The sequence below is a fragment of the Herpailurus yagouaroundi genome, unplaced genomic scaffold (assembly GCF_014898765.1).
Source record: "Herpailurus yagouaroundi ecotype Mexico unplaced genomic scaffold, PumYag 198, whole genome shotgun sequence".
Classification (NCBI taxonomy): Eukaryota; Metazoa; Chordata; class Mammalia; order Carnivora; family Felidae; genus Herpailurus; species Herpailurus yagouaroundi.
The window spans coordinates 27,862,458-27,878,234 of NW_024412429.1; the positions used below are offsets into that span (position 1 = coordinate 27,862,458).

The window sequence follows — 15,777 nt, forward strand, 5'->3', positions numbered from 1 at the left end:
ACCAGAATGATCAGGTCTACCCTAAGCTGGACCAACTCACATACATTCTCGCAAAAAGTGATAAACACATCACCTAACAACATTAGACACGCAGGATCAGGCCCCAAATCATACGTGTCACTGAAAAGTTACCTTTTTACTCAGTTGTCATTTCTGTTCAGCAATCCAGGTAATTCTGGGGGACCATAAGCAAGGATAACCATGCATTCCAGATGAAGGGGGTGCCAGCATGACCACAGCGCAGAGGCATTTTCAAGGTAACAATGGGGGGGGGGGTGGAGGGGTTAGCTCGTTCCTGTTCTAATGACGTCAAACCAACCTTCATCACTTCCACCTGCAGGTCTTCATGGAGGGAAGGCGTCACTTTCACGGCATTCAGGATCTGATTGAGCAGCTGCTTCTCATCAGAATCTGTTTCCATGGATACAAACCTCTCTTCTGACAGAAGCTTCTGTAAAGAGGCACAAGGCAGTGATCACAGATAGGCTTCCCCCCCCGCTGCCTCATTCTGTTGTATCTTAGTATGTACTGAGGGTAATTGTACTCGGGAGCCACGTAGGTGGAGGCCGGTAGGGCAGAACTCATGCCACGTGCCAGTGAGAAAGAGAAACGCATCGAATCCTTGGTCAACAGTTTGGGCAAAGACCTTTTGCTGCTATTAGGTAAGTCATTCTAAATAACACAGCAACCATTCAGGTCACGTGGTTGGTGGGGGCGGAGGATGAATGTGCCCGGTGGGGATCCGGCACCTTACAAAGGTCACATTCACGCACACCCTTTCTGAATGTGGCTTTGTCACAGGAAAGGAGAAGGTCTTGTGGTCGACAAGTTCACTTTTCAGAAAAAGTTTACCTTTTTACTTTACCAAAGAAGCGCTCACGAATTCACACATCTTCATGCATTTTCAGCAGAAAACGAATCCCACAAAAACGGAACGAGAGGACATTCGCTTTCACGAGGTCAGGAAACGTTACACCTCACAGCTCTTTTGTATTTGGGGACAACTCTTATTTTCTAGAAAATTCTATCTTCGCTTGTACCACAACCCGCCTCCCGACAACTTCTAAATCCTTCATCTTTCACCGGAGCCACAAGGGCTAAGCTAAAATATCTGAAGTCAGCTATGAAGTCCACTTCAGTCTTTTCTTCTCTATACGAGACCTCCTGAGGCATCTTTAAATGTTCTTGGTGTGATACGGTTTCATAAATACTCTCCTGCTTGAGAGTATGCGGCCTCCAGAGTGAATGTCACACATTAAGGGTGGTCCGACATTAAAGAATAATGCAACCAAGAGTGCCCCCTAAGGTCAACTGTGAACTTTGCGTGATTGTGTGTCACTTTAAGTGGATCGTTGGCCAAAGTGTACCATTTGGGGCCCCTGGGTGGCTCAGTCTGTTAAGCATCTGACTCTTGTCGGCTCATATCGGCTCAAGTCATGATTACATGGTCATGGGATGGAGCCCCATGTTGGGCTCCGCACCGAATGTGGAGCCTCCTTGGGATTCTCTCCCTCTCTCTGCCCACCCCCCCCCCCCCCACAACTTGTGCTTTTTTTCTCTCTCTCAAAATAAATAAATAAACTTAAAAAAAATGTACCATTCTGGTGAGTGATGCTGTTCATGGAGGAGGTTATGAACGGGTAGGGTAGGGAGTATATGGGAAAGCTCTGCACTTCTTATCAATGTCACTGTAAATCTGACATTGCTCTTAAAAAAAGGAAAAAAAGTCTTAAAAATGTTTAAGATGGCAGAAGGGAAAGGCACAAAGAAATGGGGTCTTCGGTGGCACCACTGAGCTGTTGAATCAGACCTAGAACTGACCACCACCAGAATTCTCATTATGTGAGATGACTAAATGGGTTTATTGCCTAAAACCAAAAACTGAAAAACAGCAATGTAGAATTTTAATTATAGTCTCGGATCAAATGAGCTTAGCTGCAAGTCACGGTACATTCTATGCTGACTTGCCCTGAAATCCTTAATTCTCATTCACCAGGGCTTCAGTTAAGCTATTCTTCCCATTCTGTCCTGAGGCAGTCCATTTTTGAGACCCTGGTGAAAGATTCTGTATTTATCCCTTTTAAATTTGTCCTCGTCCCGTTCAGGGTAGAGCCGCAGCGGGGAAGAACTTTTGGAATTCCGATTCACCTTGGGTAAGGACTCCCTCTTGTAGCAGGATGTCACTGCAGATCCAGAACACAAGCATTTCGAACCTTCTTAGGACTGCCTGACCTTCTGGCCATATCCTTTCAAAAGAGGTTTTTTCACTACCACACAGTGCATGCCAGGTACCCCAGAGTTAAAGTTGACATTCAAACCTGTTTTTACTTCAAGTGATAAAGACTGCAAAGGCCTACAAAAGTGCCTACACTTGACAGTAGGTGACAGACGGTGGTAAGAGTACCCAGTGCCCACTCATTAGAATTAACAGATAAAGCAAGATCTTAAGAACATGGTTCTGGGGGCGCCTGGGTGGCGCAGTCAGTTGAGCATCCGACTTCAGCCAGGTCACGATCTCGCGGTCTGTGAGTTCGAGCCCCGCGTCGGGCTCTGGGCTGATGGCTCGGAGCCTGGAGCCTGTTTCCGATTCTGTGTCTCCCTCTCTCTCTGCCCCTCCCCCGTTCATGCTCTGTCTCTCTCTGTCCCAAAAATAAATAAACGTTGAAAAAAAAAATTAAAAAAAAAAAAAAAAAGAACATGGTTCTGTAAGCTTAGAGTGTCTGGGGGTTAAGAAATAACTACATGGGAAATCCATACAATATTAGAGAAAAGGAAACACACAGGTTAACACAAACGCCCATTCATATTCATGGCTGGCCCAAGGAGAAAACAAGGAGTATTTAATAACATTGACAGTGTTTAACAATGTTTAATACTGGGGCGCCTGGGTGGCTCGGTCGATTGAGTGGGCAACTCTTGATTTCAGCTCAGGTCATGATCCTGAGGTCATGGGATTGAGCCCTGAGGTGGGATCCTCACTGAGCATGGAGCCTGCCTGGGATATTCTCTCTCTCTCTCTCTCTCTCTCTCTCTCTCTCCCTCCCTCCCTCCGCCCCTCTCCACATACATGCATGCTCTCTTTCTCTCTCTCTCTCAAAAAAAAAAAAAATCTAATATTAACATGTACATTATCTAATTCCAATCCACTGGAAAAAGAAGAGTCTTAGTTTTCTCATTCATATGTATTGACTTTTTTTTTTTCATGTTTACTTATTTATTTGACAGAGGAAGACACAGCGAGACGGGGAGACAGAATGCCAAGCAGGCTCTGTGCTCTCAGCCCAGCGCCAGACGCTGGGCTTCAACTCACGAACCGTGAGATCATGATCTGAACCTAAATCAAGAGTCGGACACTTAACCAACTGAACCACCCAGGCGCCCCATCAGAGGTATTAACTCTTAAGAGGTATTAGGGCCTTCTCTGGACTTAAAGGATGAAATAATACATACTAATGTGAAAAGACATCTGACAAATGCTACCCATCCATGGCCACACTGCATAAACCCCATAGGCTTGAACTACACAGAGCTCTGTCACTTAGAAACCAAACTGCTTCAACGCATTTATATAGCCATGACCTTTGCACTGTTCGAATTAGACCTATTACACATGGTGTAAAATATACAGGAGCAAATGCTCAGAGAAGGAAAGTGTTCAAGCAATCTGACTTTTATTGTCTTCTTCTTCTTCTTCTTCTTTTTTTTTTTTTCATTTTAGAGAGAGAGAGAGCATGTGAGCAGGGGAGAGGGGCACAGGAAAAGAGAGAGAGAATCCCAAGCAGGCTCCACATCTAGCATGGAGCCCAGTGTGGGGTTTGATCCCATGACCCAGGCATCATGACGTGAGCTGAATCAAGAGTCAGACTCTCAATGGACTGAGCCACCCAGGCACCCCTGGCTTTTCTGATTAGACCAAATTTCTTTTTGGCCCTCCAAGTTTGCTCTGGAAACAAAACACATGAGTTCATTCACTAACCTAACTGTAAAATGGAAAACAAGATAAAATCTTTCCAGTTTACTATTAATTCTCCTTACGCAGAACCACAGATGTTGAATTTATATAAGATTTTACTTGGTATAGAACTTGAGATGTTTCTCGGGGGATCAAGAGACCCTGGGCCCTCCTAAAGCTGGCCATCCCCCAAAACATTTCATTTCTATGCGAGCCTAGCTGGGTCCCCAGGAATCAGTATCAGATGACAAAGGCTCAGCAAGATAATGCGATCCACAGAGAAATGCTGGTAAATGTAAGAAAATCCTCTGTCCTCTGTGGTTATTACCTAGTTCAATCAAATTGTGGTCTGGGTCTTTGACGGCTAGTATTCAAAATGTTAAGTATTTGTTCTTTCAACGCCAAAGTAGCCTGTCAATTTCTGTCACCTGACTGCACCCAGTGAGAGCCTTACCTGTATTCCTGCCAAGGCATGTTGGGCCAGTTTCACATTCTTGGATTCCAAAGCCAACTGGAGAGGTAGCAAGCATTTCTCCCTGGCAAACACATAAATAAGGACAACAGAACACATGAGCTCAGCAAAGCTGGCAGTCAAATGATTGAAGCCTTATGTACACCCACTCCCAAATGCTGTGACACACATACATAAAAACTATAACCAACGATAAAAATGCACAGGGACCTAAAAAAGCCACAGCTAAAGAAATATGAACAGAAATGATAGCATATCAGCACTTGCCTTGGCTACAGGAAGAGCCAACACAAGGACTCTCAAACAATTGTTTTGACGCACAAATTATTACATGGTGGGATTCTTACCAGTCCATGAACATGCCTTGCTCTTTCCTAAATATACTTGCTTATACCCGGTACATCTGGGGTGAACAAGTCTGGAAAGCACCATTAGAATAGATTTCTATGCCTTGCTCATGCCTCTCTCTTACCTACAAAGAGAATGCATCACCACCACTAGTCTGTCTCATCAATATAAGCTGAAAGTCTATTTGGTCAGTTTCTCTCCCATTCAAAATGTTCCACAATCATTTATAATTTGTACATTTGCTTTTTAGCCTCCATCAGGCAGATCTGAATTCTGTGATGGGTTCCTAATAAACATGTTTCCAAGACAGAACGATAAACAAAATAGCAACAGCTTTGACCAATGAGAAGTACCTAGTGCCATGGGAGAGATGAAAAAGACCTATGTGGAGAGGTACTTGGGGTATTTTTAAAATCTTTATTTATTTATTTTGAGACAGAGTTAGCAAGGAGGGGAGAGGCAGAGAGAGAGAGACAGAGAGACAGAGAGACAGAGAATCTCAAGCAGGTCAGCACAGAGCCTGATGTGGGGTTTGAACTCATGACCTGAGCCAAAATCCAGAGTCAGACACTTAACCGACTGAGCCACCCAAGTGCCCTGGATATTTTAAAGCTTAAAAACAAATAAATGGGGACTAAAATACGTTAGGAATAAACCAAAAGGGCTACCAAAAAAAAAAAAAAATCTTTCTGTTAGAACATTCACTCTAAATAATTAAACAACAGTCCAAGAATTTTAATCAGCCTGTTATTTCCCCATGGAGCTATACTGGCATAACCAATGAAATGTTCCTTAATTTTACCAGGTTCCTCCACCCCCACTTTAACTGCAGCAATATCATTTTTATCTATTCAGCATAAACCGAAAGATTGATTGACTTTAGGGAGTATAAAAGCTATAGGGTAAGACTATAAGATTTCATCTTTGGAGAAATAAGGATCACTGTTGTAGAACCCAATGAAACACAAAGTTAATTATAGCTTTGATTCCTTCCTATCTGTCCGGCAGCTCTACTGCTTTTCTATGGAACCTTCCATCAGCAGAACAAAGACAGACTCCACCAGAAAGAACATCCACCTTCCCAATCCTTCTCACCTCTCCCCTCACCAACCCAACAACGCTGCAACAGCCTCTTTTACGTGACAATCGATGAACTCTACAACCATTTTTCATTAGACACATCCTGTGACAGATGGGTAAGTTACCCAACTGTGTTACTTCCAGCGGGGTGGCTGGAATTTTGTCACCGTACTGTTATTACCAGCTTCACTACCATTACAAGACACACGCGTCTGCACCCTCAGTTAAAGCAGGAGTAGTTGATTTTTCCAAATTCGTTTTTTCTTTCGTTTCATCATAACCAGTTTATAGGCTGGAAAAATTAACCGGAAGGGTGAAAGTTGAGAAGTAGGAATGAGAGGCAGATGGAGGATGAGCCAAAATAACCACAGAATTTCACCTATAAACCCTTGAAACAATCAAATTTCCATCAGGATTCATTCACCGTGAAAGAACTTTCACATTCAGAGTGAGATCTGCCAGTGAAGGCGCAGGACCAATGAGCGAGCACGAAGGCCCGTAACTCTTACAGCCTCGCAGCTTGGGGAAGGGCAAGTCTCTGTCGAGGGGCCGTGTGCTGAAAATCCGTAAGTATCACACATTACTCACTAAGGGCAGCAAACAAGAGTGGAGACCACATTCAGCAAATAGGGCACACCCGGAAGTGCCGAACCTTCTGACCTTGGGAAGCAGCATTATGTCTGCATACAAACAGTTGCAGACTCTGTTGTAGGTAATTGATGAATCATGGGAATCTACCCCCCAGACCAAGAGCACATTGTATACACTGTATGTTAGCCGACTTGACAATAAGTTATATGAAAACAACAACAACAACAACAAGAAACAAAACACTGCAGACTCCTATTGCTTTGCCACCTTCAGAAATAGTCCGTGAAATCCACATTCCACCTTCTCATCTAGATATACATTCACGCGATTTATCTTCAGACCTCAGCCAGGTTACGAACAAGTGTGAGGGCCACCAGGTTGTACCCCGATTCTAGAGGACATCACTGATTGGCTTGCTCCCTGTGCTAGTCTTCTTGGTCACCAGACAGGACTGAAAGATGTTAAGTGGTTCCGCTAGGCTTTGGCTGACTTGAAAGGTATCAGAATTCGGTGGAAAGAACATGGGCTATGGAATCACACAGAGCCAGATTCAAACCCTAACTATAAGCTGTAGAATCCCAATCAAGATACTTAACTTTGTTGGATATTAGCTTCTCATTACATAAGAAGGGCAACTGAAGACCAACCCAGCAGGACTGCAGTAAGGAGTACAAATAATACATATCAGGGGCTGGCAAATTTCGTCTGTAGATAACAAATATTTTAGGCTTTCCTGTCCATGGTGTCTCTGTCCTAAGTACTCAGCTGTACCACAGCACAAAAGCAGTCGTAGATAATACACAAATCAATAAACAGGGATATGTCCCAATAAAACTTTATTTGTAGAAACAGGCAACAGGCCAGATTTGGCCTATAGGCTATCGTTTGCCCCGTCCTGATACAGACAAAGGCCCAGCACAGATCGTGATTTGCAGCACAGGATAATAAGATCTAATCTTCTCACAGTATGCAGAAAGATTTTGCACAGGACGTGGAGCTAATTGTCCTGGGAGGGTTTTGGCAAAACCAAGCTCTCTTCTAGAGAGAGATCTTAGACTACCAAGATGTCTCTTGGAAAATAAGTGTTTTGAGAAAGCAGATAGATTTCATCTAGGTACTGAGCCAAGGCACTGCATCCATCCAAGCATCTATTCAACCAACATCTGAGTGCCTTATGTATGCAAGGCACCATCACGGGTGCTCGGAAAAATCTGGCCAGAAACACAACAGAACAGGTACTTGCTTTCATTTCATTCAAGGAATGAAATGAGGAAAAAATAAAATTAGCACTTATTTCTGTTTAGTGTACCTGTCACTTCCACCTTAAAATAGGTGTTTTTACCCCATTTTACATTTAAGAAAATGGATGTTCAGAGAGGTTCTACAGCCTGCCCAAGGCTACACAGCTAAAATCTATTAGAGACAATCCAAATGTAAATCCATCTGACTCTCAAGCCCAGTTCCTTCCAACACCCTTTGGTCTCAAAAGATCTGAGCAGAGTTAGAATAGATTTGTTTCCTAACCTTTTTGGGATCACAAGCATAAAATATCTGGCACAGGACCCTCTTCCTAGAGAAATGCAGAAATCATTTCAGAGGACTCATGAGTCCCCCAAACCCCAATTTCACATGGATCCACGTTGAAGGCCCCCTGACCTCAAGGAAAAGGACCCTGCCCAACATGGCGGATATTTTGGTGTGTCAAAGAGAGTCATGTTCCCTGACTGGGCTTAGAGTTCCACAAGGATAGGCTTTGAAGTGATGTTATGCTGAGCCTGGGGCAGAGAAGTAGGTTCTTTGCGAGGAGGGGGGGGGGGCATGGAAGACGGGAGGAGGTAAGGGGAATGACTGTCTTTAGCATTCAAAGTGTCTCCTCCCCTCAGACCCAGCAGAGTCCTAAATTAGCATCACAAGCCTCAGTTCCTGGCTTCAACAGGAAATGAACACATGGGAAATGAAGCTCATGGGGCACAAATGATTTCCTTGTTTGCCCTGTGATACCATCAAGATCCCGATGCCCTGGTTTTGTGTGTGTGTGTGCGTGTGTGTGTGCGTGTGTGTGTGTGTGTGTGTGATTTTAATAGAAGAAAATACAGGCCTGTTAATTAGGTCTCAGGATGAAATTCATAATGCAGATGCGAGGCGGCACATAGTCCCCTTTGCACATACTGTATTGGAATAAATCATCTTTTGATCTTTCTAGATGCTGCCTCATTAGGAAAAGGGCATACCAAAAATCAATATTCAGTTACATTAAGTGATTATTTTTTATGCACAGGCATGTGCAAGGTCCCTCTTGCCTAATTAAATACAGGCAGTGGCTCCAGGTTTCATGTCCTGACATGCGATTATTTCTTAAAGAAGAATTAGTTGTGTTGCATATGCATGAGGAAGACGTCATCCCGGGACACTGCCTGGTATGTCAAGGAGACTAAACATATTTCCTTTACTGTGTTGTCATGGGTCACAGACCAGCCTCACTGGGTTGGAAGATGACAATGAACAAAGGGAAATTAAAATAGGTGAATAAGGGGAAGTTGAGATTTACCAAAAATCAGCTTTCTATACTAACGTCAGTAGGGGCTTCAAGTAAAACCAAATTCCTGAAGGTGGGGCTGGTTTCTTTTTGATGAACCACAGGGGGAAGAGCACAAAGATACTTCGGATTTCTAAAGTCTGCTGACACGCTCCAATTCTAGGATTCTAGGATCTAAGCCATGAATTCAGCAACTGTCTGCATTGCTTCACATAATAACCATGGCTCTGGCTGAGAATCAGAGGCTTGCGTGGGCAAAGTCCCGTGGTCACATATTCACATTTATATTTTCCTTACAACTTTTCAAATTTTTTTTTTTTATTTATTTTTGGGACAGAGAGAGACAGAGCATGAACGGGGGAGGGGCAGAGAGAGAGGGAGACACAGAATCGGAAACAGGCTCCAGGCTCTGAGCCATCAGCCCAGAGCCTGACGCGGGGCTCGAGCTCACGGACCGCGAGATCGTGACCTGGCTGAAGTCGGACGCTTAACCGACTGCGCCACCCAGGCGCCCCACCTTACAATTTTTCAAAGTAGAGATTTCATTGTCAACAAGACAAAGAGACAGATTTCCTGCCCAAGCTCACAGGTTGGTAAATGAAACAGTTGTGACTTAAGCTTGTACCATGTGTCTTCAAAACCCATAGCCTAGGTCTCCGTGAGGCTTTTACCAGCAGACAGCTCCCCACTGACGGCGGAATATGACAGACACATCATTTTATAAATAGCATTCAAAGGTCGCCCAGGTTAAAAGACTGGGGACAGGCATCAGACAAGTAATATAAATTATCTTATTTTGAGCGATTGTTGATGAAACAACGCATGGTATTTGACAGCCGGTATGTCGTTATGAGAAGGTATCCGCAGTTTGGATGAAGGGGGAAATGTGGCTTTCAAACCAGTTGCTGAGTTCAGCCTCCAGCCATCTGCTTCTCCTGTAGCCACAAACTTTCCTAATTTGAGTACCAGTGAGGGAGGTTTCTCACTGCTCCCCCTCCCCACTTGGGTGACACTTGGGGACATGACTGTGTTTATGAATACTGAGGCTTTAAACAGTTTGTGTTGGCACTGATGAATTTGCATTGACTACGTTTTGCCAGAATCAATTCCACTGAATCAACTGGAATTGAATTCATTCCTTAATAAATTTTCTCTGCAGTGCCTTTAAAAGAGTTTACCTTTTTGGGGTGCCTGGATGGCTTAGTCGGTTAAGCATCTGACTCTTGTGTTCAACTCAGGTCATGATCTCAAGGTTCATGAGTTTGAGGTCTGCATCAGGCTCTGCACCCAGCCTGCTTGGGACTCTCTCTCTCCCTCTGTCCCTCTCTCCCGTGTTCTCTCCTCTCTCTCTCTCTCAAAATAAATAAACTTAAAAAAAAAAAGTTTCCATTTTATTTGTTTTCATGTCTAATTTAATAAAATTATTTTTATCAGTATCAATCCTTTTCTATTTCATAACAAAGATTAGATTCACCCTCTAGGAACTTTTTTTAGGTGTTATGAATGCAACTATCAACAACATAAAATTCCTTCTCTCCTATGGGCTTTCAAGACCCCTTAGCAAGCCTACTGCAATTAAGTTGAGCATACGAAGTGGCCATTTCTGTAGATTGGAAAGGTTTGAATGTCAACAATTTTATATGATTCTATTTTTTTAAATCCCAAATAACAGAATATGGTTATGCTCATATTTTCTCTCAAAATATATGCTTTCACTATCGTTTTATTGTAAAAGGCTTACATGTACATAAAAACATTCAAGCAGTAGAAAGGGTTATGTATATAGCAGTGATAATCAACTAGGGCACTCTCAGGAGACCTGGGCTAAATGTTGACGATGGGTGTTTTCGGACGTAGCATGGGGGAATCTTCTGTTGTTTTATACTTTCTATTTGTATCAGTTGTTTTTATTAAGAGAATTTTTTAATGTTTATTTTTTGAAGGAGAGAGAGACAGAGCGTGAGTGGGAGAGGAGCAGAGAGACAGGGAGACACAGAATCCGAAGCAGGCTCCGGGCTCTGAGCTGCCAGCACAGAGCCTGACATGGGGCTTGAACCGATGAACCGTGAGATCATGACCTGAGCCAAAGTCGGACGCTCAACTGACTGAGCCACCCAGGCACCCCTATTTCAATTTTTATATGATAATTTTAGAATATAGTTGTATAATCTGAACAGAATATTTTTTAAAGCCATAAAGCCACTGGCTCCTTACAAAGATAACCATCACTGTGTTTCCTTCTGTTCGGCTCACAAGGTGAGTTACTTTGTTTGTATGGCGGCAAAATATTAAATATAGAACTAATTTTCTTCCATTTCTTACTGGTACTTACATTGACAGGCCATGCATTCTTTATAGCAATTATACCAGCTGTTCTGGTCTATAAACAAAGCCTCCATGTACAAGACAGCCACACTATGCTAATTGACTTCTTTTTGTAATGAAGGACAACTATAGGCAATGAAGTAGGCTGATCAATCATCGGAAAGCTTGTAAATATGATCTATATTCTACCTTTGCTGTCTGATACGTCTAATGGCTCTTATATAGTAGTTGGGTATATGTACGGAAGTAGATTAAATTTGTTCAAACTCTAGAATTTACCTTGAAAATCTTATTTTTCTAACATCTATGAGACAAGCTTGTTTTCCTGACATTTCTTTTTTTTTTTTTAATAAAAGAAGGCAATTCCGAAGAAAACAAGTTGCAAAAGAAGAGAAAGCAACATAAACACAAAAACTATTTTGTTACATTATTGTGATAGGACAACGGTAAACCCACTTACCTTTTCCATTTCAAACTCTTCTACTAACATTCTGACAATATTTTAAAAATACAGAACACTACAGGTCTAGAAAACAATTCATTAAAAAAATACAGTTTTATTCATTTTGAAAATATTTGCCCACTTTTACTGAGAACTTATTCAGTTCTAGGTGTGCAACATAATGATATATGCATATACTGCAAAATGATTGTCGCAGTAAGTTTAGTTCACATCCTTCACCACACAGTCACAATTTTTTTCTTGTGATGAGAACTTTGACGAGGCCTTTCTCAGCAACATTCAAAATACACAACAGCGTTGCTAAAACTATAGTCACATGCTGTGCATGACATCCTAGAATTTATTTATCTTTGAAAAAAAAAATAAAGATGCATTATGGCTTGGTATTTTCACCTACAATCTGGGATTATCAATAAAATATACATTCTATGTAATCAGGTGCAAAAACACTACAGTTTCCTTTTTTTTTTTTAATTTCTAGAGGAAAGGAGACATGAAGTCCATATTAATCATAAGGGAGGTTGCTCTGGAATTCTTTTTTTTTTTTTTTACACCTATCGAGCATTTATTACATTCAGGGCACTGCGCTTGGTACTGACTACAGAACAGAGGGAGAAGCAGTCATCATTCCTGTCCAAGACACAGGCAACTGTCAATTCACCTCCTGATCATCAAAAGAAGGAAAATGCCTGAGAAGTGTTAGCATCAGGGTTATTAAGGTTAGTTAGCTGAGCCTTTAGTTAACTAAAGGTAAGTCCAGTAAAAAGACCAAAGCAAGTGGCCTTCTCCTTCCACGGGACACAACCTGCTGTGTTGGACACAACATATCAGTTTTCTTTGGCTCGAGGGTTCTGTCATTTTCAACCAGAGGATCCTTAATTGATACATGGGAGAGCAGCCATGCAAGTATACAGACGCCATTTATCGAAGCCTCTAAGGGCTTAGGCATATGATCGACTTTAAGTTTCACGCCAACCCAATGAGGAGGGACAAATAGTATCCGCATTTATCGATGAGGGAGAAGAGGATAAGAGGAGAATTCACTCCTGGAAAAGTGGTGGTGGAGTAACCCAAGCTCCTCCATAGCATGTGACCTTAATGGTTATCATTTTGTCACTCTCAAACCCAGTTCCAAGACTGGGTTAAGCATTTTACACACAATAAACCTGTGAAGGACCTTTCATGACAAACAAACAAAAAGCCCAACCTCCTTTCTTTCTGTCCATTGTCTATCCAACCTTGCATTTCCTCGTATTACCTCCCATGGCAATCATTTACACACTGACTTTTACATTTTTCCACTGTGAGACACTGTAAAGCACTCCTCACCTCCATTAACACACTTAGCAATTCCTCATATGACCTCGTCTTGTGACACCATGGAAAGGTTTATTCTTTAAGACTTCCATAAACAAAAGTTTGTCAGGAGCTATCAAGAGCTTAAAAACATAACTATGCTTTCATGGAGGATCTTCTATTCCATAAAACTTTTCTAAAGAAATCATTATGCATGTAGCAAAGCCTTGGATGTGAAGATTTTTTTTACCGTCATTTTATTTATAACAGAAATAAGGTTAAATAAATCATGGCACATCTATAGAATGGAGTAAGAGGCAACAATTAAAAGTATTCTGAAAAGTTCCCATTGACACAAGAAAATGCTTTGGAATCTTATGCCAAAAAATTAAAGAATGAGAACAAACAGAGAATATATACCATAGCGTGGACCCCACTCTTAAATAAACAATTACGTGCAATTGCAGAATGGGTGGAGGAGAACGAGAGGCTGGAAAGGAATTCCTCAAACCATGTTCAGAATGTCTCTCTGCCTTTTGGGAATATGGGTGATCTTGGTGTTAGTATTTATATGTTTGTACATTAAAAAAAAATTTCAAGAATATATTACCTCTAGAAATAAAAAGTAGAGATAGCCCTATACTACACTAGCAAAAACACCCCCTGATTTTCCTTCAAAGCTTCTGGTCTGGGCCTCTGAATGGCCTTATTTCTGGTAACAGCTTTCATCTAATACTTCGTGGGCTTCCTCTGTGCCAACTTCCTCTCCTCTGTTAAGTCACCACTCTTCCCTCTTTATCAAAAACTGGGTCATATTCCTGGAATAGTTTCCCTTCTCCTTTCCTCCAAGACATTCTCTTATCATTTTTCAAACACATCCTGAATTCTTTCTTCTCCCTAAAGTCTTTTTGACCGAAAATAGGCTTGCTTGGGACCCTAAAATATAGTTACCTTAGTCATATAATCTATAATCAGTATGCTTAACCTCATTTTGCTTCTTCCTATGGCGTGTTTTCCTTTTGGGCTTAGAGCATAAATACACCGCCAGCACGAAACCTGCCTATGGGAGTTGCTCTGCCCTGCGTTAGAACACAGACCACGTGCATTTTGTTACTTAATGATTTCTTATGATGAAAGTGTTCCAACTGGCGATTAAGAGGTCAGATTCTGCCCAGAATCTCTGCCGTGAAGAGTCAAAAAGTGATAAGCCACCAAAACAGAAAGGATTTCTAATTCAAATATTCAAATTTTAGGGAAGAAGAAAAAGTAGCTGGACAATACCACCAACATAATCTTTTTTTATGCGCTGATAATTTTACGCAAATAGATAGCTACCTCTTCAAAAATAGCAGTTTTATGGCATAAATATCTTCCAGAAAAGTCTACATAACCAAAGACAGTAACCTAAGAAAGCACAACTAAATTAATCACATTGAGACAAAACTGTGATTTATGCTCTATTCAGAACTCACTGGCCTATTAAAGCTCACAAATTATATATATGTATATGTATATACATTTTTATAAAGATGGTCATCACTTAAATGCCATGACAATGAAATCCTAGGACTAAATGTAAAGTAACATTTTTCTGCGAATTAGAAATTTCCAGTTGTCATGTCAAAATGCCTCCTAAAACCAGTCCGTTAGCAGATCTGCACAACCATCAGAACTAAAATTTGTATTCCTTGATTGTTAATAATTTACTTGTGAAACGTGCATAAGATTTTTTGTAATGAAAAGGTCTTTAAAAAAAAATACTTATCTAGCCTACTATATATGTCCAGACTCTGTATGAAAACAGAGGCATATAATGATAAGACACCCAGCTCCTGTCCACATGGAAGCCACGGCCTCAGGGAAGTAACAGACAAGGGATAGCAGAAAACCATAGGTAATAAAGTAATACACACTTGTGTTAAGGTATAAACAATCAACTATGAGCATATAACAGGAATAGGAGAGATCCAGTCTAGGAAAATTCAAGTATCTTCATGGGCAAGGTGATGTTCATTTCACTTTGAAATGGAAGGGATAGTGTAGGACTTGGCAAAGCAGAGAAAGAAGCAGGAAAGTCATACCCAGCTGAGGCTGTGGGTGTCAAGGCACACAGCGGGTTCGTTATGACCGGGGAAGGCATGGTGGGAATACTGATGAGAAATGAGTTTGGCAAGGTAGATCCAAGACAGTTTTTGAAGGGTCTTTGGATGCTATGCCAGAGAAACTGGCCTGCAGTCAGTTGCAAATGAGGAGCTAATGGAAGATTTTTAATCCAGGGAATAATGTGACCACAGACATTTTCTACAAAACGAATCTCTGGCTACAGTGTAGGGAATGGATAAAAAGTAGAGTATCATGGAAAAAAAACTTCTGGAGTCCAACTAATCTGGGTCAAACTCATGCTCTGCCCATTATAATCTATACACTGTTTAACCTCTGCAACTCTCACTTTGCATATGGACCTAATATTGCCTACCTGGAGAAATATTATGAGGATTAGATAAAAAGCTACATTAGAAAAATTACTGATTTCTCATCCTAACATTTACAGCACTCCTGAAGGTCCCTGGCCAAACTGCCTTCTCTTCCCACCCCTGGCTCTATCCTGCCCTCCAATGGGTCTCATGGCACAGATCTCAGACTACAAGCTAGGCAAATAGCTGCCCTTTATCCAGCCCTTGTGCCTAGAGATGCACACATCTGGGGCACCATCT

The 15,777-nt window shown here is 41.7% G+C and overlaps 1 protein-coding gene across 1 annotated transcript in view; it reads right to left on the reverse strand.

The window, feature by feature from the left end:
• ARFGEF3 (ARFGEF family member 3) overlaps positions 1 to 15,777 on the reverse strand; it is a 183,433-nt gene that overhangs the window by 131,017 nt on the left and 36,639 nt on the right. Inside the window, exons 5-6 of the mRNA XM_040448631.1 lie at positions 4,407 to 4,488; positions 320 to 451 (exon numbers count right to left, since the gene is read on the reverse strand). Coding sequence (XP_040304565.1) covers positions 320 to 451; positions 4,407 to 4,488 — 214 coding nt within the window. The remainder of the gene's footprint in view (positions 1 to 319; positions 452 to 4,406; positions 4,489 to 15,777) is intronic.